General features: G+C 45.0%; 1 protein-coding gene across 1 annotated transcript in view; it reads left to right on the top strand.

The window, feature by feature from the left end:
- The window catches only part of LOC114830263 (low affinity immunoglobulin gamma Fc region receptor II-like), a 37,368-nt gene extending 17,327 nt beyond the window's left edge, over positions 1-20,041 (top strand). Inside the window, exons 3-9 of the mRNA XM_034290649.1 lie at positions 15,244-15,507; positions 15,694-15,951; positions 17,332-17,427; positions 19,269-19,331; positions 19,457-19,531; positions 19,664-19,715; positions 19,818-20,041. Coding sequence (XP_034146540.1) covers positions 15,244-15,507; positions 15,694-15,951; positions 17,332-17,427; positions 19,269-19,331; positions 19,457-19,531; positions 19,664-19,715; positions 19,818-19,848 — 839 coding nt within the window. The 3' untranslated portion in view covers positions 19,849-20,041. The remainder of the gene's footprint in view (positions 1-15,243; positions 15,508-15,693; positions 15,952-17,331; positions 17,428-19,268; positions 19,332-19,456; positions 19,532-19,663; positions 19,716-19,817) is intronic.
- The last annotated feature ends 3,268 nt before the right edge of the window (positions 20,042-23,309 follow it).

Genomic DNA, 23,309 nt, shown 5'->3' with positions numbered 1-23,309 from the left:
CAGCCTCCCTCGGGATCCAGTCGAAGCTCTGCCGGAGGTGGGAGTTAAAGATCTCTCTGACAGGAGACTCGGCCAGACGTTCCCAGCAGACCCTTACAGTACGCTTGGGCCTGCCGAGTCTGTCCAGCTTCCTCCCCCGCCATCGGATCCAAGTCACAACCAGGTGGTGATCAGTTGACAGCTCCGCTCCTCATTTCACCCGAGTGTCCAAGACATATAGCCGCAGGTCAGATGAAACGACAACAAAGTTGATCATTGACCTGCGGCCTAGGGTGTCCTGGTGCCACGTGCACTGATGGACACCCTTATGCTTGAACATGGTGTTCGTTATGGACAAACTGTGACTAGCACAGAAGTCCAATAACTGAACACCGCTCGGGTTCAGATCAGGGGGGCCGTTCCTCCCAATCACACCCCTCCAGGTGTCACTGTCGTTGCCCACGTGGGCGTTGAAGTCCCCTAGTAGAACGATAGAGTCCCCAGTCGGAGCACTTTCCAGCACCCCTCCCAGAGACTCCAAGAAGGTCGGGTACTCTGGTCGGCCCGTAGGCACAAACAACAGTGAGTGGTGAGCCCACGAGAAGGCGGCCCCACGTTGCTCCTTCGGGCTGAGCCCGGCCGGGCCCCATGGGGAAAGGCCTGGCCACCAGGCGCTCGTGTACGAGCCCCAACCCCGGGCCTGGCTCCAGGGTGGGGCCCCGGCTGCGCCATACCGGGCGACGTCACGGAACTCATAATTATTTTTCATCATTAAGGGGGTTTTGAACCGCTCTTATTCTGACCCATCGCCTAGGACCTGTTTGCCTTGGGAGACCCTACCAGGGGCATATAGCCCCAGACAACATAGCTCCTAGGGTCACTCGGGTACTCAAACCCCTCCACCACATTAAGGTGGCAGTTCATGGAGGGGCAATACTAGAGCACTTAAGCAAACCTCTAGAAAATTGGAGCGAAAGTGGAGCTCCACCAAGTTGGAAGCTTTCAGACTAGCCTGGATAGACAGTACAATACAATACCGAAAATCACTCACATCTGCTTGATCAGCTTATTTCTCCAACCTGATTGAGGTGAACAAAAACCATCCACAATTTCTCTTTGATACAGTTGCAAAGTTAACAAAAAAGCAAAGCTTAGCAAGTGAAGTGGGTCTTCACTTTAGTTGTAATGAATGCATGAACTACTTTAATGAAAAGATCATCACCATTAGAAAACAAATAACTGATTCCTCCTAAATAGTTATCGTCCTCAAAATCTCAATTGTCCTAAAAATGTCCTGAACCTCGCTGAACAGGTGTCAATGGGGACACTTGAATTTTTTGATACCGTATCGCTCGACACATTCACTAAATTTGTAATGAGTTCTAAACCAACTCCCGCTGTTTAACACCTTGCGTCTGTATTTTATCGGCAACTAAAAAACCATTGCTATGTTGAAATCTTTATCTTTTGTAGATGTATTGATTGTATAAGTTAGTGAACTGTTGTAAGCTGTTGTAAGAAATGAAACAAAATATTAAGTGTTTGTAACTTGTGCTAAAACTGAAGGTGCAAGTAGGAGAATAAGAAACCCTGTTCAAGCGGTTGCCGGGGAAATATTTAGTATGTCTGTCTTTTGAGAAACAGGACACAGGTTAGAGACACACACACATAGTCTGACAGACATGACAGAAACCAGAAGGGGGCAAGAAGATGTTTGCATTATCCTTATAAGTGTTAGAACTGGAACTGGACCAATAGCACACTTGCTTTGTTAATTTAACGCCTCTATCTCTTGGGCGTAGTTGAAGTATAAAATGATGTTTTGACTGTTGATCCTTAGACATTGTGCGGCGTCACTTGTCTCCGGAAGCTTCTGTAATAAATGGATATACGATACGATAATTGACCTGACACCTGATGTTTTATTCTCCTTTCCAACAAACCAACTCGGGGAAGTGTTGACTTCAACACTTAATGGACGTTTACAAACGACTCTAAGACATAACTTGTCAAGGCTTACGCCTACTATTGAGCTATAAAACGGTGCTAGCAGCACCGACACACACACTTCTCCAGTCTTCCAACTGATCATGTGGTTGCCACAATGAAAATAACTGAAAACAAGCCACATGCAAATGAAATAAATTCTCTGGTTAAAGAGTTCTCAAAGCAACCCAATTGTGTATCCATAACAGATAGGGAAACAATGGAACTTGTTTGGGTGCTACTTGCTTAGCAGCCCTCTTCGGATAAATTGTACTCAAGTGTCCAATCACAGTGTTCCAAGCATAAAACACTGCAGTCCAATGAGGACAGCTCTATCAAATGGGTTAGGTCCTGCCCCTTTGCATTTGGACCATGTAAAACTTCACACCATCCAAATCAAATGTCTATTACATTTGGATGATGCATGAGTGTACCCAATGCAAATGTAATGTTAATATATTTATTTATATTTTTAATAATGTAATTGTTTAATTATTGTTTGCTTGTCTGCGCAATACAAATGAAATACATGAGTGGGACATTCAGTATGATTGAGGTGTTCCCATTCCATTATGTCCGTGCACACTGAAAACACTGTTACTGGAAACTTGACACTACACTCCTTTAACAACCTGTAACCCAGAAGAATATGGCAAGTATTGGCTGGTTTACAGATACGAGTCTTGTAGACATTTTATGTACAATATGTAGGCACCATAAACTTATATATATGAAAAAAAATTACATTACATCCTAATCGATATTATGCCATGATACATTTGATTCATATTAAATTCTCAGTATAAAGTGCAAAGCAGTTTTCCAAAATCACAAAGCACATAATGCTCTTTTTCTAAACAAATTAATGTTCTATATTGGGCTCGTTTTGGGATTTGTAAGAAAACATTTGCGTTATTAAGTCCATTCAAATGTGTAGTTTGTAGGAGGCTACACACTTAGAGAAAGATATTGAGACAACATTGACCACTGACCAGCAGTAGCATTCAGACAATAGATGTTAACAATCTTTCATTTGCACACCACACTTGGCAGCCCTGCATGCTTGTGTTCCCTGCATAAATGGTGAAACAAACACAACCTACCAGTAGCCAAACTCACAGAGAATAGAAAGGAAAAAGTGATTTCAGTATCTCATCAGGCTCTGGATAAGGCATGTCAGATTGCTTATGTCTACACATAGTCTGCCTGATACATTCAGGCCTATTCAGGTTTTGAATGGGTGTTGGGGGTTTTGTTGTGATTGTTAAATCTGATTATAAAAGGGAAGTGGAAAACGTGACTTGAGTTTCAGTAGTTTCTGATACAGTTAAAGATGTTTACGGCACTGAATGAGATGTTTAAATTAGATTGTAAGAAAAAAAAATACGTTTTGTTTTCAGCAGGCAAGTCATGAAAAGTGTGATGATGTCATCGAACAGACTGAATCATCCTTGTTATCATCATAGTATGACATCACTGTGAGCTCAAGAACCCATATTATGATGTTTACCGTTTTTAGATTTTCCAGATTTAACTGTATTCTTCCCCTTTAGTTTTATGGTTGTTATTTTAAATAACATCAGAATATACAATCAGAAGAAACAGGGTTTGTTGTAAAATTTTTCTACACATTTTAGAAATAATAGTTGGTTAAAACTCACTGAGCAGACCTTTTATTATACCTTTGTATATAATGTTTAGTATTTCCTTTAAATGTGTATTATTGTTTCACTTTCAACATATCTATTAGATTGGTCACTATCCTTTTTAACAAATGTTTTGATCAAAATGGCTTCTATACACCTTTGTAACATTAAATTTGTACAGCAGTTGTTATATAAAACAGTGTTCCACTATGGAGATTGAATGAAGGTGTGTTGTACTATATTTTGTACAGGCAAAGTGTTACGATTTCCCAAGGTGGTTCTCTAGATATTGCTCTGTTTCAGCAGTAATGAACAGCTTGGCTGTGGGGTGGAGGAAGTGCCTTCTGTACCACTGAGAAACAGTGAATTAATAACCTATTATCACACCGATGAACGGGTGGGGACCCAAATGCGGACACAGAGGCAGAGGAGGGCGGTCCAAAGTATTTATTGAACAACCAGGCAGTGGGCAGGCTCGTAGTGGTGGACAGGCAGGGTTCGTTATCGGGCGTTCAGATGGTCGAAGGTACAGGAGTGGGCAGGCAGGCTCGTGGTAGGGGACAGGCAGGGTTTGTTGTCGGGCGGTCAGATGGTCGAAGGTACAGGATAGGGCAGGCAGGCTCGTGGTGGGGGACAGGCAGTGTTCGTTCTCGGGCGTTCGGATGGTCGAAGGTACAGGAGTGGGCAGGCAGGCTCGTAATCCGGAAAACAGGCAAGGGTCGTAACCGGGGAATAGAAGGACGGGTAGACTGGCTGATGAACACATAGAACGCTGGAAACGACTGTACAAGACAAGACGATCTGGCAACTGCCAAACAGAGAACAGGGTTTAAATACACGGGGCTAATAGGGAACCGGGAACACCTGGTGAGGGGCGGGGACAAAACAACAGGTGAAACACATCAGGGTGTGACAGAACCCCCCCCCCTACGGACGCCACCTGGCGGCCGACCCGGGCGCACACCCGGCTGACCGGGACACCGACGATGGAAGTCAGCGATGAGGCCCGGGTCGAGGATGTCCCTAGCCGGCACCCAGGAGCGCTCCTCCGGCCCGTAGCCGTCCCAGTCAACCAGGTATTGGAAGCCCCGGCCCCGGGCCCGAACCCCCAGGAGACGCCGAACAGAAAAGGTTGGGTGGCCGTCCACGAGACGGGGGAGACGAGCAGGCCTAGGGAGAGGAGACAAAGGACAGTTAGTGACGGGTTTGATACGAGACACGTGAAAGGTCGGGTGGACACGGAGGGAGCGGGGCAACACTAAGCGAACAGCCGAACGGCTGATGACCCGAGAGATCTGAAAGGGCCCGATGAAGCGGGGAGACAGCTTGCGGCTCTCCACACGAAGGGGCAGGTCCCGGGCGGACAACCACACCCTCTGGCCAACACGGTAGCGGGGTGCTGGGGTCCTGCGGCGGTCGGCCTGTCGACGGTACCTGGCGTTGGTGCGCAGAAGGGCCGCACGGGCCCGCTTCCATGTCCGGCGACAGCGCCGAACGAAGAACTGGGCGGATGGAACCCCGACCTCCTCCTCCTGCTCTGGGAACAACGGAGGCTGGTAGCCCAGAGAGCACTCGAAGGGGGAGAGCCCAGTAGCGGAGGAGGGTAGGGTGTTGTGGGCATACTCAACCCATACCAGTTGCCGGCTCCATGTGGCGGGGTTGTGTGAAACCAGACACCGCAGCACCGTCTCCAGGTCCTGATTGGCCCTTTCCGATTGGCCGTTTGACTCGGGGTGAAAACCGGAGGACAGACTGAGGGAAGAACCAATGAGGGTGCAGAAAGCCCTCCAGAACTGGGAAGTGAACTGAGGACCCCGATCGGAGACGACGTCAACCGGCAGACCGTGGATTCGGAAGACGTGTTGCACCATCAGTTGGGCCGTCTCCTTGGCCGATGGCAGCTTGGGCAGGGGGATGAAGTGTGCCGTTTTGGTGAACCGGTCCACCACCGTGAGGATAGCGGTGTTGCCGTCGGAAAGAGGCAGGCCCGTGACGAAGTCCAGGGAGATGTGTGACCATGGGCGACGAGGGACCGGAAGCGGTTGCAAGAGACCGGCTGGGGCTTGGCGTGACGTCTTGTTTTGGGCACACACCGTGCAGGCGGATATGAAAGCGGGGACGTCCACCCCCATGGTGGGCCACCAGAACCGTTGACGGAGGAAGGCCAAGGTCCGTCGGGCGCCGGGGTGGCAGGTAAGTGTCGAGGAGTGGCCCCATTCCAGGACTTTGGACCGGACATGGTCAGGCACAAACAAGCGGCCCGGCGGCCCCCCCCCCCAGGATCCGGATTTAGCCGTTGCGCGTTCCGTACTGCCTCTTCCACCCCCCAAACCAACGACGTAGCCAGACAGGAGGCAGGAAGGATACGCTCAGGCTCTTGGTGGTCCGCAGCAGGTCCGAACACGCGGGAGATCGCGTCCGGTTTGGTGTTCTTTGAGCCAGGCCGATAGGAGAGGGTGAATTGGAAGCGAGCAAAGAACAGGGCCCATCTGGCTTGGCGGGAATTGAGCCTCCGGGCCGAGCGCAGATACTCAAGGTTCTTGTGGTCAGTCCAAACGAGAAAGGGCTGTTCCGCCCCCTCCAGCCAATGTCTCCACTCCTCCAATGCAGCCTTGACCGCAAGCAATTCCCTGTTGCCCACGTCGTAGTTGGCCTCAGCAGGTGTCAGGCGGCGGGAGAGGTAAGCACAGGGGTGCAGTTTCTGGTCCTGGTCCGATCTCTGTGACAGGACGGCCCCTACACCGACGCTGGAGGCGTCCACCTCCACTACAAACTGCCGGGCCGGGTCCGGGTGAATCAGGATGGGGGCCGAGGTGAAGCGCTGCTTGAGGGCCGCGAAGGCACGGGATGCCGCGGGAGACCATTGGAAGGCCACTTTAGTGGAGGTCAAGGCGGTGAGCGGGGCAGCCAACTCACTGTAACCCCGGATGAACCTCCGATAGAAATTGGCAAAGCCAAGGAAGCGCTGTAGGTCCAGGCGTGAAGAGGGCTGTGGCCAATCGGTGACGGCTTGGACCTTGCCGGGGTCCATCCGGATGCTACCCGTAGCCACTATGTAGCCCAGGAAAGGAATGACGGAGCGGTGGAACTTGCACTTCTCAGCTTTTTACAAAGAGGCGGTTTTCCAATAACCGCTGAAGGACCTGTCGGACGTGGGAGGTGTGTTCCTGGGCAGAGCGGGAGTAAATCAAAATGTCATCCAGATACACGAAAACAAAGCGGTTAATCATGTCCCGGAGCACGTCGTTCACCAGGGCCTGAAAGACAGCCGGAGCGTTGGTCAGCCCAAACGGCATTACCAGGTATTCATAGTGGCCACTAGTGGTGTTGAACGCCGTCTTCCACTCATCTCCCTCTCTGATCCGTACCAGGTGGTAGGCATTGCGGAGGTCAAGCGTCGAGAAGATGGTGGCGCCCTGGAGCATCTCGAACGCGGAGGCAAGCAGAGGGAGTGGATAACGGTTCTTCACCGTGATGTCATTCAGGCCCCGATAATCTATGCAGGGACGCAGGGTCTTATCCTTCTTGGCCACAAAGAAAAACCCCGCACCAGCAGAAGAGGAAGATGGTCGGATGATCCCGGCCCTGAGAGAAGTCCCCACATACTCCTCCATGGCCTTTGTTTCAGGTCCGGACAGGGAGTACAGGCGTCCACGGGGGGGCGACGTGCCTGGGTGGAGGTTTATGGCGCAGTCATATGGCCGGTGTGGTGGTAGGGAGGTGGCCCGGGCTTTGTCAAAAACCTCCTTTAAGTCCCAGTAGTCAGCAGGGACAGATGACAGATCGATGTCCGTGGACAGGGGGGCGGCCCTGGTCAGAGCCTGTGGAGCGGCCTTCAGACAGTGTGCCAGACAAAAGGGGCTCCAACCTGTAACAGAGCCAGTAGTCCAGTCAATGTGGGGGTTGTGTTTCACGAGCCATGAGTGGCCTAACACTATGGGAACATTAGGGGAACGTAAGGGCAGGAACTGGATCTCCTCACTGTGGTTACCAGATAGGGTCAGGGTAACAGGAACTGATATCTCAGACACCCGCCCAATAGAGCGGCCGTCCAGGGCTGTGGCCTCTATGTGTGGGTGTAAGGGGCTTGAGGGGATGCCCAACTGCGCAAGAAGGGAGGTGTCAATAAAACAGTCATCAGCCCCTGAATCAATAAGAACATTGACACTCAGGGTTTGGGAACCCCAGATAACAGTGGCAGGAAAAGGAAAGCGCGCAGTGGGTGCCCACCGTGTCTTGGTCTGACTCACCCGTATCCCTGCTGTTACGGGTGAGCCCGTCCCTTTTAACGGACAGCTGGCGGCATAATGTCCTTGCCCTCCGCAGTAGAGACAGCTGTGACTGAGCATTCGGCGTTGACGCTCCTCCGGAGTCAGACGCGCCCTGCCCAACTGCATGGGCTCAGGTGTAGGGGCTTCGGTTAACCTCGGTGAGTCTCGGAAGGACTCGGGTGGTGTCGTCAGACCCAGTGACGCTCCACCGTCCAGCCCGCCGGGATGCGGAAGTGCCTGGGCTGGTTGACGGTGTCCTCTCTCCCGGTCCCGTTCCCGCAGTCGGCTACCTATTCGAGTGGCCATGGACACGAGACCATCCAAACACGTGGGCACATCTCGGGCAGCAAGCTCGTCCTTGATGGGGTCACACAAGCCGCTGTAGAATGTGTCGAGTAGCGCCTCAGAACCCCACGAACACTCCGCTGCCAGGGTACGGAATCTGATGGCGTAATCCGGCACGCTACTGTTGCCCTGCCGGAGTCGTAGGAGCCGGCGTGCCGCTTCCCTGCCGGACAGAGGGGCATCGAAAACCTTCTTTACCTCCGCCGTGAAGGCTGCTAGGCTGTAACAGACGGGCAATTGTTGGTCCCAGATCGGCGTGGCCCAGGCCAAGGCCCGCCCGGACATCAAGGTAATAATGTAAGCAACCCGTGACTTCTCCGTAGGGAACGAGGACGGCTGAAGCTCGAAGATGCGCGAGCACTGGGAAAGAAAAGGCACACAATAACTGGAGTCACCAAAGAACCGTTCGGGGGCAGGTAAGTGTGGCTCCCTTTGGGGTATCGGGGAGGGCGTTGGGAAATCGGGAGTAGACGGGGCAGGAGGCAGGTGGGGAGCTACCTGTGCGGGCAGGGCCAGGGTTATTCTCTCTAGCCTTCGCAGCAGGCATTCGTTGGCCTCCTGTTGGCGCACTCTCTGCTCACGGAGTTCCTCAGCGATGCCGTGGAGTGCCTCCTCGTGTCGACCCACGACGACCCCTTGGCAGGCCACTGCGTTGTGTAGATGTTCCAACTCCGCTGGGTCCGACATGGCCAGATCGTTCTATCACACCGATGAACGGGTGGGGACCCAAATGCGGACACAGAGGCAGAGGAGGGCGGTCCAAAGTATTTATTGAACAACCAGGCAGTGGGCAGGCTCGTAGTGGTGGACAGGCAGGGTTCGTTATCGGGCGTTCAGATGGTCGAAGGTACAGGAGTGGGCAGGCAGGCTCGTGGTAGGGGACAGGCAGGGTTTGTTGTCGGGCGGTCAGATGGTCGAAGGTACAGGATAGGGCAGGCAGGCTCGTGGTGGGGGACAGGCAGTGTTCGTTCTCGGGCGTTCGGATGGTCGAAGGTACAGGAGTGGGCAGGCAGGCTCGTAATCCGGAAAACAGGCAAGGGTCGTAACCGGGGAATAGAAGGACGGGTAGACTGGCTGATGAACACATAGAACGCTGGAAACGACTGTACAGGACAAGACGATCTGGCAACTGCCAAACAGAGAACAGGGTTTAAATACACGGGGCTAATAGGGAACCGGGAACACCTGGTGAGGGGCGGGGACAAAACAACAGGTGAAACACATCAGGGTGTGACACCTATGAATGTGGTTTTCAGATTAAAATATTTCAAATGTGTGTGTACAATGTAAGGTTTGTGAGAAGAGAGGGGTTGTCTGTGGATGTGCAGTGGTAGACAGAGGTCTGGTAACGTAACTTTAGTTGGTTCATTCATTCACATTTTTCTTTTCCCTTTACTCATGGTACAGTGTCTTTAATTGGTTCCTTCATTCACATTATTCTTTTCCCTTTACTGATGGTACAGTGTCTGATAAAACAACAAGTCCAGTAGGACAATCAATACAAACACAACACGGGACAGATTATATTTTAATCAAAGTGGTATGATTGGGGGGAAGGGGGGGGGGTTCCATCTTCTAGCACTGGGGGTGGGGGGGCATGTCTGCCCTGTCCCCCCCTTCTCCTACGCCCTTGCAAGAGAAGCTTCCTAAAATATATTGTATATCTGTACCTTTATGGTGTAAAACCACAACATCTGATCTCATCTTTAGTGTCAATGTTCATTCTCTCCTCTCTTCAAAGAATGAGGAAGGAACCAGTCTGAGGTCATGTAGTCAACCATGAGGAGACATTGGTCTAAATTATCTCACTCTTTTTATCTGTGTGAGGGTACAGAGGTGCTATCTAACCAGACTCTCATCATATACAAGGTAGAGGGGTTTGTAAGAACTGTAGTTCAGAGAGAGATACTTATCACCAAGAGAGAATAGGTCACACTTGGCTCATGTTTTATTCTGTGAGAACTGACTTGGTATCTTTAAGAGCACAAAGTTCACTAAGGTTAATATTACTACTGTTGGAATATATCGTTGTATAGTGGTTATTTTAGTAAGAATGTACTCTGTTGAAAATCAAGGGAGAAAGAAAAGCTTTATTAAAAGCACCGCAGCAGAGTTGTCTGATGATACATGTTCAATCAATCTCACTGTACAGATTGTTACTAGAGGTTATATACATTGAAGGGTGTCCTTACCTATCACAGATCACATTTCCAAAAGAACCCAATGCCAACCAGTCAATGTCAACATTTCACATCCCTGAGGTCTGCATTGCAAAAAGAGTAGAAATCATTGTGAATGTCAGTTTAACATTGGATGCAGTTGAAATAGCAACAGCCTTCATTTCCTACTTTGTTGTATCTGTCAAACCAGTGACACAGAACCCCTCCACTGGTCTTTGTCCTCAGTGCCAGTGAATGACACTGAACCTCTCTTCATCATAAGAGGTTTCTGAGTCGGATGTGAACTCTAAAGACAAAGATGTGTTTAGGCTGGACTCAACCTTTCTTAAAATACTACTAAGTGTCAATTATTGGCCCCATTACTAAGGTCATCAACACATCTATTGGTCAGTGGGTGTTTCCAAAGGGCTGGAAGTTCACCATAATAACGGACATCTTTAAATCATGTGACCCTGCTAACGTGAGGAACTACAGGCCCATTAGCATATTACCTGTGGTGTCAAAGGTAAATGTGTAGCGGAGCAACTGATTGCCCACCTCAACAACAGCCCCTCCACATTACACTCCATGCAGTTTGGCTTCAGAGCAAAACACTCTACAGAAACGGACAACTGCTTTCTTCTGGAAAATGTGCTGTTGGGGCAATATTTCTAGACCTAAGGAAAGCTTTTGATACTGTTGACCATGAGATTCTCATTACAAACCTGTCCAAGTTAAACTTTTCCCCCAAATGCCTTGAGATGGATGAAATCCCACCTTGAAGGTAGAACTCATTGTGTCAGAGTGAGCAATGAGAAGTCACCCACTCTTATCTATGATGTGGGCGTGCCCCAAGGTTCAATACTGGGGCCCCTCCTGTCCAGTTTGTACATTAATGATTGGCCTTCTCGCTGTACTGGGTCTGACATTCAAATGTATGTAGATGATACAGTGATATACAGCTCCGGAAAAAATGTCCACTGCACCTTTTTGTTTCCTTCCCAAAAAAGTTGAAAAGGAAAGTTTTGAGTGAAGAGGGCATCTGATGCTACTGAGCCAGATGTTTATGTGTCAGGGGAGAAGCTCTCGGGGGTTCCCGGTATTAAGTACCTTGGTATCATACTTGATTCCAACCTCGTTTTTAAAAGCAGGTGAAAAAGGTAACTAAAATAATGAAATTCAACCTAAATAATTTCAGATTTGTATGAAATTGCTTAACTATAGAGGTAGCAAAATAGTATATTCAATCTATGATACTCCTTCACTTAACAAACTGCTTGACTAGTTGGGCCAAAGCTTGCATACAACATTAAAATAAATAGTCCCTCCAGGTTCTCTGGTCTCCATCTCACTGTCCAGACTGCTGTGTGGTCTACTGGTGGTGTCTCCATTTCTACTGGTGTCCATCATACTGATGGTAGAATACTGCAGAGCTGGAGGTGAGACCTTTCTTACAGTGAATCTTTTAGCCACAGATCCAGATTTATTTTCTCCTTTAATTCATGCTCATATCACTGTTAATGGTTGAATTAAATGTATAATTCATTTATAATGTTAATATACATTTGCCCAGGGTCAACTATTTCTGTTGAATTCATTTTTAGGGCTGTTTCTCCGAAAATATCAAACAAATTTGTTCATAAATTCTAATACAGTTTCTCCTGAAGACATGTTACGATCTGATGACATCTTTGGTCAGACTGAATTATCTTTGTGATCAATACTGTATGAACTATTTAGTTGTTAATTAAACAAAAGTGTATTTCTTATTTTAATAAGTAAGCTTTTTACATCTAATGGTGCTATGATTTTTTCCCTTTCTGTATATTGTCTCTTACAGCATTTGTCTAACTGAATGGTATAAAGTAAGACAAAGAGAATGTGAGGTAACACAAGATTCAGTAAAAAAGTTAACTGACATCATCTGGCACTGTGTGAAAAAATAATGTATTTAAAATATGTGGTTTGTGCTCACTATTTACAATGTGTGAAAAGGGAGGCTCTCTGAACCTGTCTATTTCCTTTCCGGGCAGTGACGATAACAGGCTTGGTTCACCACCAGTAGTCAACTTAATAAAAGACTGTGGGGAGGCTAATTTAAACCTAGTGTAAATCTGTATGTAGGGAACAATACCAAAAACTCTGATCTCATCTCAGGTCTCTATTCTTTATTCTACTTATAATGAGCAAGGAACAAGGATCAGACCATTTAGCCAAACACAAGATGTTGTTCTGAAAATAAACATTGGATTTACTTCAACAAAATGGTTGCTCATAGTCTTTTACAGGTCTTGATTTCAGGTCAGTTTTGTCTGTGTGATGGTGAAGAGGCGTGAACTAACAAGACTCTCGTCATATAGGAAGTAAATAGGTAAAACTGTTGTTCAGAGAGAGTTACTCATCACCAAGACAGAATGGTTCATTCCTGGTTCTGTGTTCTACTCTGTGAGTACTGACTTAATATAACTACTCTATCACTACAATACAGGTTACATTACTGTGTTACTACTGTTTTATAATGACTTTCTATGTCTTTGTCATAGTACTGAATACCCTCATCTACTGTGGTCCCTCTCAAGGTAATGGAAAATATTCATGCACTTGATCAATTTCACTGTGCTTCATCCTTTTTGTCTCTGCCACTAACTTTCCTTTTTCAGGTTCATTTTTACTAAATAGGTGTTTTAGATGTGTATGTGATTAAGAGAAGTTAGTAACACTTTATTTTGAGATTCCCAAAAGAGTGACTACAGACCATCTGCAACATTTTAGTATTACATAATAGTATTACTGTGACGCCCTCCTTGGACCCACAACCACGCTCCACTGCTCCTGAACGCACCCCTGATTTACTGAACTTCATGAAAGGTTGGATGGTGAAGATGGATGAACAAGGACAATGGAAGAAGTATTGGTTTGTACTGACAGACGACAGCCTCATGTAACTGCAAGGACTCGGTTGCAGAAGAGTCTTCAGATCTGGACGGTGAGATTGACCTGTCTACGTGCTACAACATCACCGAATACCAGGATCAACGGAACTACAGCTTCCAGATACACACCCAGGAGGGAGTCCACACGTTGTCAGCCATGACCGCAGGCATACCGAGGAACTGGATCCAGTCATGAAGAACATGAGACGCCACTGCAACGGATGTGGCGAGCGGCCGTGGCTCTTTCTCCCCACTGGAGGGGTTGGTTCAAACGGACGTGACCCAGGACTCCCCTTCCTCCGAGGCGTAGTTGGTAGAGTAGTTGGAGCCCGGCCTCCCTGCCTCACTGGCCCCGCCCGGCCTCCCTGCCACACTGGCCCCACCCTGCTCCTGGTTCTCTCCATGCTCCTGCTCCTGATCCTCAGCCGGTTCCGGGTCGGCGCACCACGGGGGGGCCTCCACCTGTTCTTGTCCCCGCTGGAGGGGTTGGTTCAACCGGTAGTGACCCAGGACTCCCCTTCTTCTTAGGCGTAGTTGGAGCTTGGCGACCCTGCTCCTGGTCCTCTCCATGGGGCCTCCACCTGTTCTTGTCCCCATCCCGTGGCGGAGCCTCCACCTTGGTGCCCTGCCCAAGGGTGCTGTGACGTTCTGTTTTGGTTTGGCTTTGGTTTTGAATATAGCCCTGTAATGTTTGGTTTTGTTTGTGTCCTTACCCACATCCTGTGTCTGTCCTTGTTGTTTGTACCTGTGTCTTGTTGGTCCTCATTAGCTCCTTATTTAGTTTGCCCTCTTCTGTTAGTCCTTTGTCAGTCATTGTGTTTTTGTGCTTGGTTTATGTCCTTTCCTTCTAAAATTCTGTGGTTTTGCCTGCCTGTTTTCTTGTTTTGAGTCTGTGGTTTTACTTCGGTTTTCCCATCTCTTTTCCCCAAATTAAATATTTTATTTGTCCTTTAAGTCTACGCTTGTGTCCTGCTTCTCTGAAATCGTGACAATGAATGTCTTTAGAACATCTACAGATGAAAATTGGCACTCTCAAAATAATGTGTCACAGAGAAGTCTTTATAGTTACTGTTTTATTATATTCCTGATACTGGTATATTCCTGGTTATTGTGTTATGATGATTTTGTTTGTGTAGGTAAACTAAAGCCTGTAGTGACACTGAAGCACAACAGTACAATATTCAGAGGAGAGACTGTCACTATCAGATGTGTCATAGAAGGAGGAGACTGACTGGGAGTATGACTTTTATTAGAATGGTCAGTCAGTTTACTCTGACACAAAGCCTGAGTACAGAATCAGTCCTGTCTACACATCTGACAGTGGTGAATACAGTTGTAGGAGAAAACACAGAAGTGTCCATTATGATTCTGAGTGGAGTGATGCAGTCAAACTGACAGTGTTTTGAAAGATCACCTCTACTTTTAAAAACACTTCTCTTCTCACATGCCTATGACTGAGCATTTAAACCTAACCACACTGTTTAGCCTAATAGCTTCTTATGATTTTATCCCATTTTTAATCTCTATACATTTTCTTATTGTATTTTTTATTATTATGTTGTATTCATTTGTTTTGATGTTTTCATTTGAGTATTTGTTTTTGTGTTATTGTCCTTTCATATATTTGTCTTTGTAGAGCACTTTGAATTGCTTCGATGTATGAATTGTGCTTTATAAATTAACTTGCTTGCTTTTTACTCTCGGTTGATCCATAATGACTTTTAGTTGGACATGTCTTTAAGGATTTTGTTCAGTCATTTCTAAGAAAACATTTATTGTAACATAATTCTTGTTATTATTAATATGTGGAGCCCTATTGAAAAGAGAATGATGTCTATTATTACTGGATGTTTGTCTCTGAAGTGTTGAGAAAGATATTTAAAGGAACTGATGTAGTGACATTCATGTATTATTGTTTCCACAGATCTGCCCAGGGCCTCAGTGAAGATAGTCTCTCCCCAGGAGCCACTGTACACAGGAGACAGAGTCACTCTACAGTGTTACATACCAGAATACACAGACTGGACTTATGTCTGGTACAAAGATAAAGAACTCCTTCCCATTGAGACCAGTAAAACCACCACCATCAATCTCCCTAACAATGCTGGTCAGTACCAGTGTCAGGGGAAGAGGACAGGTCGACCCCAGTCATCATGTATTAGTCCTAATCATCCCATCAGTGTTACTGGTAAGATCCCTTAAAAACCAACTTATAGTCAATATCCACATAATCCTATGACTCTCAATGTGTCTATTTATATTGTCAGTATTTTTGTTTTGCATCAGTTACATTATTATACAAAGGTAAGATCATACTTAGGAAAGATTGTTGATGTGACTATATTACCTTTCATTTATGTCAATGTTTCTACAGCTCTACCAACAGCCTCAGTGAGTGTCTCTCCTCAAGGTCTCCTTTACTCTGGAGAGACTGTTACTCTGCAGTGTGACATATCAGACTACACAGACTGGACATACTGGTGGTACAGAAATGAACTACAGAGTCCTTGTTCAGCTTCTAAAACCATCACCAGTCTGTCTGACCAGGTCAGTCAGTACCAGTGTCAAGGGAGAAGAACAGATCGTCCCAAGTCGTCACAACGCAGTGATTACCTCAACATCAGTGTCACTGGTGAGTTCACTATTATTATTTCTAGGTTGTGAAACTCACCTGTACTGTAGAGTCTTCTGGATGGAGGTTTTACTGGTACAGACACAGAAAAGACTCTGAACCAGTAGCAACAACCTCTGGATCCTCCTACACACTCAGCCAGGTCAGTGTCTCTGATGAAGGACAGTACAGGTGTAGAGCTGGGAGAGGAGACCCTGTCTACTACACCCAGTACAGTGAACCAGTCCACATACAGGTTACTGGTGAGTTCAAGCATGTTGTATTGTTATTGGTTGCTGTCTAACCTGAACAGGACATAATCTAGGTCATAATATTTAGTCAACTTAATCAACTTAATTGTAGCTCATAGTGCTGTAGTAGGACGAGTCATACTCAGGTGCTAACATGAATCTGAAGGAAATCCTAACATGAGGGGTGTCTAAATAATGTATTGTTTCCTGGGAAATTCAAATATCGGTTTATTTTACTGGTAGGATTGTTCTAATCTACATAATTTTTGTATTTCTAAATTGCGAATTTAACCCTTTCGAACCACTTAAGATATTAACAGATATAATGGATATCATTCATACTTACAGAGCCAAATTAAATGTACATATTTATGAACTAGTGAACTGCATGAATATCACTGGAAACAATTACAAGGAACAATCTCCTGACTTCCTGAACTTTGCCAGGTTACACAAGTCCTTCTTTGATTCATTCTTGGCCTCCTGCTGGTCTCCTGAACGCTGATCCCTCCATCCCTCTTCTCCTGAGCCCTGATCCCTCCATCCCTCTTCTCCTGAGCCCTGATCCCCGCATCCCTCTTATCTTGTAAAAAGTACTTAACAGAAGCCTCAGTCACCATTTTAACGAACCCTCAAAACTTTGCGTGTGGCAAGGCCACCTCCATGGGGGTGTTGATGGAGTTTTTCACCTCCAGGTGTGCCAGCTCCAACTTCCTCATCACTCCAGCATTCATACCATACCATTTGTTGAGTCTCCTCCAACTAAGTCCCTCCCTTCCCTTTTAGAACAAAACGGCGGTCTGGGCTCTTCTTCACAAAATATGTTGTTATTGCTGTTGCTATTTCCTGACTCAATTGGGGCATAACAATTGGGACAAAATGACCAGACACAACATTGTGTGACATATGTGAAATATCAACACATTTCCTGGATAGCCATTTCCCATGAGAAAATTTAACTATCTTTAAGTCAGTGGTTGCCAATAATTTATTAAATAGAGATAGTCTCTGCAGTCCTGCAGGTTTTCTAAACACAAATGTATATTCTGTTTCCAAAGCATAATGAAATATGTCCCATCCTTTATTTATTTTATTTACAGTGACTTTATTCTGCATCTCATGGTTTGTGCTGTTCTCTCTCCTGTCATAGTTCCTGGTTCCTCTACATCAGTTCTAGTAGGAGTGGTTGTGGGTCCGGTTGTTGCTGTTGTTCTACTGACCATCTTCTTGGTCCTGTTGTGTCGAGGTAAATAAAGACTTTTTGAGACTTTTACCATTCACTAAGTTTTCAGGTGAAGTTGAGATTTGCAACTCTTAGTTATAGCGGTACAAAACAAAAACAACCTGCTTTAATAATTTGTATTTTTATATTTAGGTTCCTGTGTTAACAGAATATTCTGGTGAGTACACCTGTATCTGACCAATGTTACATTCAGTACCATATTGTCTGTGTTCTTCATTAGTGTTTCTCTCCCTGTAGGCCCATCCATCCCCAGAGCACCAACCAGGACCCCCAACAGGACCAAGGATCTACCCAGGTTCAGTCTCCTGATGCTGGATATACAGGTCAGTAGTATGGTCGGTGTCCTGATGCTGGGTATACAGGTCAGTAGTATGGTCAGTCTCCTGATGCTGGATATATAGGTCAGTAGTATGGTCAGTCTCCTGATGCTGGGTCTACAGGTCAGTAGTATGGTCAGTCTCCTGATGCTGGGTATACAAGTCAGTAGTATGGTCAGTCTCCTGATGCTAGGTCTACAGGTCAGTAGTATGGTCAGTCTCCTGATGCTGAGTATACAGGTCAGTAGTATGGTCAGTCTCCTGATGCTGGGTATACAGGTCAGTAGTATGGTCAGTCTCCTAAAGCTGGGTATACAGGTCAGTAGTATGGTCATTCTCGTGATGCTGGGTATACAGGTCAGTAGTATGGTCAGTCTCCTGATGCTGGGTATTGTTGTGGAAATTTCTTATACAATGTATTCTGATTGTATAAAGGACTGAGTCCCACTGTTAAGATAGGTACAGGAATGTGTGGGACCTGGTATTTGCATAGGGGACATCTATTGTCTGTCCAGATGCAGATCAATGGGTTTTAGGACAGGATAGGAGAAGATACAGCAAGGGGGCAGTAAGGTCAGTTGGCCCCTTTGGGTAAACATTATTGCAGGAAGGATAAGGTGGGGGAAGATAGCATTTGACGTGTGTGATAGAACAAAGGGAAAGGTGTTTGATTGACATGAAACAGATGGCAGCATCTTACCACACCCCTTTTTCCTATGTAATAAATACTGTCGAAATGATGTTTTTATTTAGAAACTATCCACCGTTACTTTGTAACCTGTATACTTTCTCCTTGCAAGCAAGATTAAAACCGTTTATTGCGCAATTGATTTCTCCTGTCTTACCTACCATTTTCATAGAACTTTGGAATTTTAGAAATTGCCATCACAGTATACAGGTCAGTAATATGGTCAGTCTCCTGATGCTGGGTATACAGGTCAGTAGTATGGTCTGTTATGTGTGTATTTGTCTGTTAAAAATGTGTGAAATCAGTAAACTATGTGGATATTCCCTTTCCTAACACTTATAGTTGCTCTAGATTTACATTTAATAAGACAAATATAAATTTAATGTGGGAAATTAACGATTAACAAAATCATTGTTTTCACTGCCAATTTTGACCTGGACCTTGAATATATTTATATAGAATCTATACGTAGTAAATAAGTAGAATCTCAGTTATCCATGAAATTCCACATTTAAAAGCCATTGGTTTTTATGACATGGGGCTCAAATCATCATATACATGACATACTGTAACACAGTAATTTAGGAACCTCATCAGCACCACATTAAAAACCGGTGGCCAGAATTGCAGATAACATCCTTAATTCAGTGAGTGTTCCTGTTTCATGTATCAGATTCTGCTGGTGTTTCTGCTGCTGATGGGTCAGGTGATGTGAAGTATGTCAAGATTCAACTAAAGAAGTTGGACAAGAAAAGAGACTCAAAAGTACCATAATTGAATAGAGCTTTTCATCACTCACTTAAATCTGAATAACAAAAACATTATTCAATCCACTTTAGAAAAGCTAACTGATCCAAATGAAGATAGCGACTACTGTGAGATGAAGACAGTGAAAATTACTGGTAAGACATATTCTACAAGTTGACCATCAGTCACATTTAGTGAATTTGTGTTTCGGTAGATCTGGACAAAGAAGAGGCAATATGCTAATTCACTTGATTATTATACTGTACATTTCCATTGTCAGCATCTTCTGGGCCAGTTGATGTAACCTATGCGGAGACTGACCTAAAAACGATGGTCATTGCCCAGAAGATGAAAGGTAAGACTGGACATCCATCTTCATCTTTCCCCATTCATAACCTCATACCTCTTCATCCCATATTGAATAGTTGGATAATATCCTGTATAAAACTAATACATTCTTCTTCTGATTAATTCCCATCTACAACAGAATCAACATCCCTGCTAGAGTCAGAATCAGTATATTCTCCAATAAAGACACAGTAAGACTAGATCACATCTATTAAAGGGTATGGAACTAATGGTCTGATATTACAGTATATCTAAGTATGTCCTAACAAACTCTATGTGTTGACATGTTGCAGGTCCTTGAGGGAGATGAACACAATCAGTTGAGGAACAGGAACAACCAGGGAACATGGATGTGGGTTTTGTACCCACACTTTCCCTGTAACCATAGAAATGTGACACAGACATCAAACACCCAGTCACATATGCACCACACACACAATAATGCCTTATACATGAAGGATTTCTATCATACAATGCATGTTTTTCATCTGTTTCTTTAATAACCCTTTGATGCACAACATGGGTCAAAATGAGTTTTTATTTTCTATATCTTTGCAATAAATTAATTTCTTCATTCAGCATTCCAGGTATTCCTCAATTAAAAAAATGTTTGTGTCAATACCCTTCTAATGCACAACATGAGTAAAAAATTACCCATTTTCATTCCCTGTTATTTTATGCACAATTTAGTGTTTCTTTGCTATATCTTTGAAGAAAATCTATTCTAGTATTCCAGGTATTCATTAAATGTCTTCTACACACATGATTTCTACATACCGTTTACCCCATGGGTAAGAAATTACTGACAAACATTAGCAACATCGTTGCCAGGTGGAGTGTGTTTCCTAATTAATTGGGCTTTTATAATGGGCTTGGGCGAGTCAATTTGTTTTCTGGAGACAGCGGCAGAATACAGTTTATGGTCAATGAAATCTGGCAACCTTCCATACAGGACCACACGGGTCCAGATTACGCAGGGATGAGTAATGTCGGAAAAACGAGTGGGTACTAGTTTTCTTTCGAACCCAAGCATGTCAAAATATTCCATTTAAATGTAATAGCCTCAAACAACATCTAAAACGCATTTTTATTTTATTTTTATTTTCAGGTGATTTATATATAAATCCTACTATAGTAGCAAAGAGAGATCGCGAGACAAACGAAGATGACAGGTGGAAAGACCATCAGATTAGGGTATGTACTATCACCAAAAACCTTAGGTTATATATGCAATATACAGAGTAAAAAAATCACAACATATTTACGTTATTAACAATATAAATGTATGAACGTGAAGACGCTGGATCAGCGACAGCAGCAGAGCCTAGTACAGCTGAAGGAAGTTGAGGGAGAAAAATAACCTGACAAAGCTGTTTCGTTTTATAAGTCTATATTAAAAAGAACATAGCATAACAAAAATAGACAACAATAATATTGACAGTGATTAATTATAAAGCTGATGGGTGATTTCATATTTCTTTTTAAATGACATGTTAATAGTTCTAGGTTATGTTAAGAATATATATACACTCACCTAAAGGATTATTAGGAACACCTGTTCAATTTCTCATTAATGCAATTATCTAATCAACCAATCACATGGCAGTTGATTCAATGCATTTAGGGGTGTGGTCCTGGTCAAGACAATCTCCTGAACTCCAAACTGAATGTCAGAAATGGAAAGAAAGGTGAGTCCTGTGGGCGAAAATGCCTTGTTGATGCTAGAGGTCAGAGGAGAATGGGCCGACTGATTCAAGCTGATAGAAGAGCAACTTTGACTGAAATAACCACTCGTTACAACCGAGGTATGCAGCAAAGCATTTGTGAAGCCACAACACGCACAACCTTGAGGCGGATGGGCTACAACTGCAGAAGACCCCACTGGGTACCACTCATCTCCACTAAAATTAGGAAAAAGAGGCTACAAATTGCACGAGCTCACCAAATTTGGACAGTTGTAGACTGGAAGAATGTTGCCTGGTCTGATGAGCCTCGATTTCTGTTGAGACATTCAGATGGTAGAGTCAGAATTTGGCGTAAACAGAATGAGAACATGGATCCATCATGCCTTGTTACCACTGTGCAGGCTGGTGGTGGTGGTGTAATGGTGTGGGGGATGTTTTCTTGGCACACTTTAGGCCCCTTAGTGCCAATTGGGCATCGTTTAAATGCCACGGCCTACCTGAGCATTGTTTCTGACCATGTCCATCCCTTTATGACCACCAAGTACCCATTCTCTGATGGCTACTTCTAGCAGGATAATGCACCATGTCACAAAGTTCGAATCATTTCAAATTGGTTTCTTGAACATGACAATGAGTTCACTGTACTGAAATGGCCCCCACAGTCACCAGATCTCAACCCAATATATCATCTTTGGGATGTGGTGGAACGGGAGCTTCGTGCCCTGGATGTGCATCGCACAAATCTCCATCAACTGCAAGATGCTATCCTATCAATATGGGCCAACAATTCTAAAGAATGCTTTCAGTACCTTTTTGAATCAATGCCACATAGAATTAAGGCAGTTCTGAAGGTGAAAGGGGGTCAAACACAGTATTGTGTGTTCCTAATAATCTTTTAGGTGAGTGTATATACATTGCTTGAATGATTTGGTTGATATTAGGGAGGACATTGTAGTGTGCATTAGCTGCACAAGTGGACATGGACAACAGGGCAGATTTAACACCATAATAGTTGTCTTTTTCAAGTGTGTAGCCACATTATATAAAGTATTTCATAGAGGGGTGTCCGGTAGAGTGGGGTACCACCTTTGTCTAATAGTGACTGAACCAGTGAACATGACAGGCTAAGATGTAGCACACCATAGTCAAATTTTATCAAATAAAACGTAATTACCCAACAACAAAATGGTGGCTAGTGAAAATGTTGAGTGGCTAGTAACTTTGGAAAACCACTAGCCACACTGGTTGGTGAGCAAAAAAGTTCATGTCAAGCGCTGATTATACAGTATCCCAAATGTTTAGATTTTAATTGCCTGTCATTTGTTTTTCAAATAATATTTGTTTTCCACCACCAGATGGCATGTGCAGGTAGAAAGTGAAAACAAAGTGACAATCTGTGAATTGTGATGGCAATTCCTTATCCCTTCCTACTGCCTGTTGTGTGTTTTCCTCTGTCCTGTCCTAAAACACATTGATCTGCTCCAGGTTGCAGTGAGAAGTAGGTTCAGTGTGGGGAAAGGCCCTGGGACATCCCTGGCTACAGGTGAGACACCTCCAATCCTCTATGGAAACAAGAAGCTGTTTTACTATACTGGTCCCAGGATCCAAAAGGGGTGTATTCTCTCAATAGTCGGTATTGGGAAAACGTATCTAGTTTGTAACCAAGTACTAATGAACAGTCACTGACAGGGTATCTCTATCCACAACCTCTGCTTTCATGCTGAAAGCAAACTAACAAAATCCAGTGGTTCTCAAACGTTTTCTACCAACTGATGATTTGAATTTAGAACAATTTATATATTTTATTTTTCTCTTTGACATTTTGGATTTCTTTTGTGTGGGTCAGTGGCAAAAATTCAAAACAATATTTTTGATTTCAGGTTGTAGCAAAATAAAGTACAAATATGTGAAGAGCCACTGTATATCCTCACCTCCCCAGGACTTCCAGTTGTGGTGTGACTTGAGAGAGTTTGAGAATAAGATGGGCTGCTGGTATCTGACCCACGAGGGAGACGATGAGCGCTGGAGACACCACGCCCAGGAGAGGGGCCTGGTCTTCCCCTCTCACCTCACATAGACCCCTGGGCAGGACGACAGCCT

The sequence above is a fragment of the Esox lucius genome, chromosome 24, assembly GCF_011004845.1.
Source record: "Esox lucius isolate fEsoLuc1 chromosome 24, fEsoLuc1.pri, whole genome shotgun sequence".
Taxonomy (NCBI): Eukaryota; Metazoa; Chordata; class Actinopteri; order Esociformes; family Esocidae; genus Esox; species Esox lucius.
The sequence above is the reverse complement of the archived record's forward strand: the minus strand, read 5'-3'. Positions and strand labels throughout refer to the sequence as shown.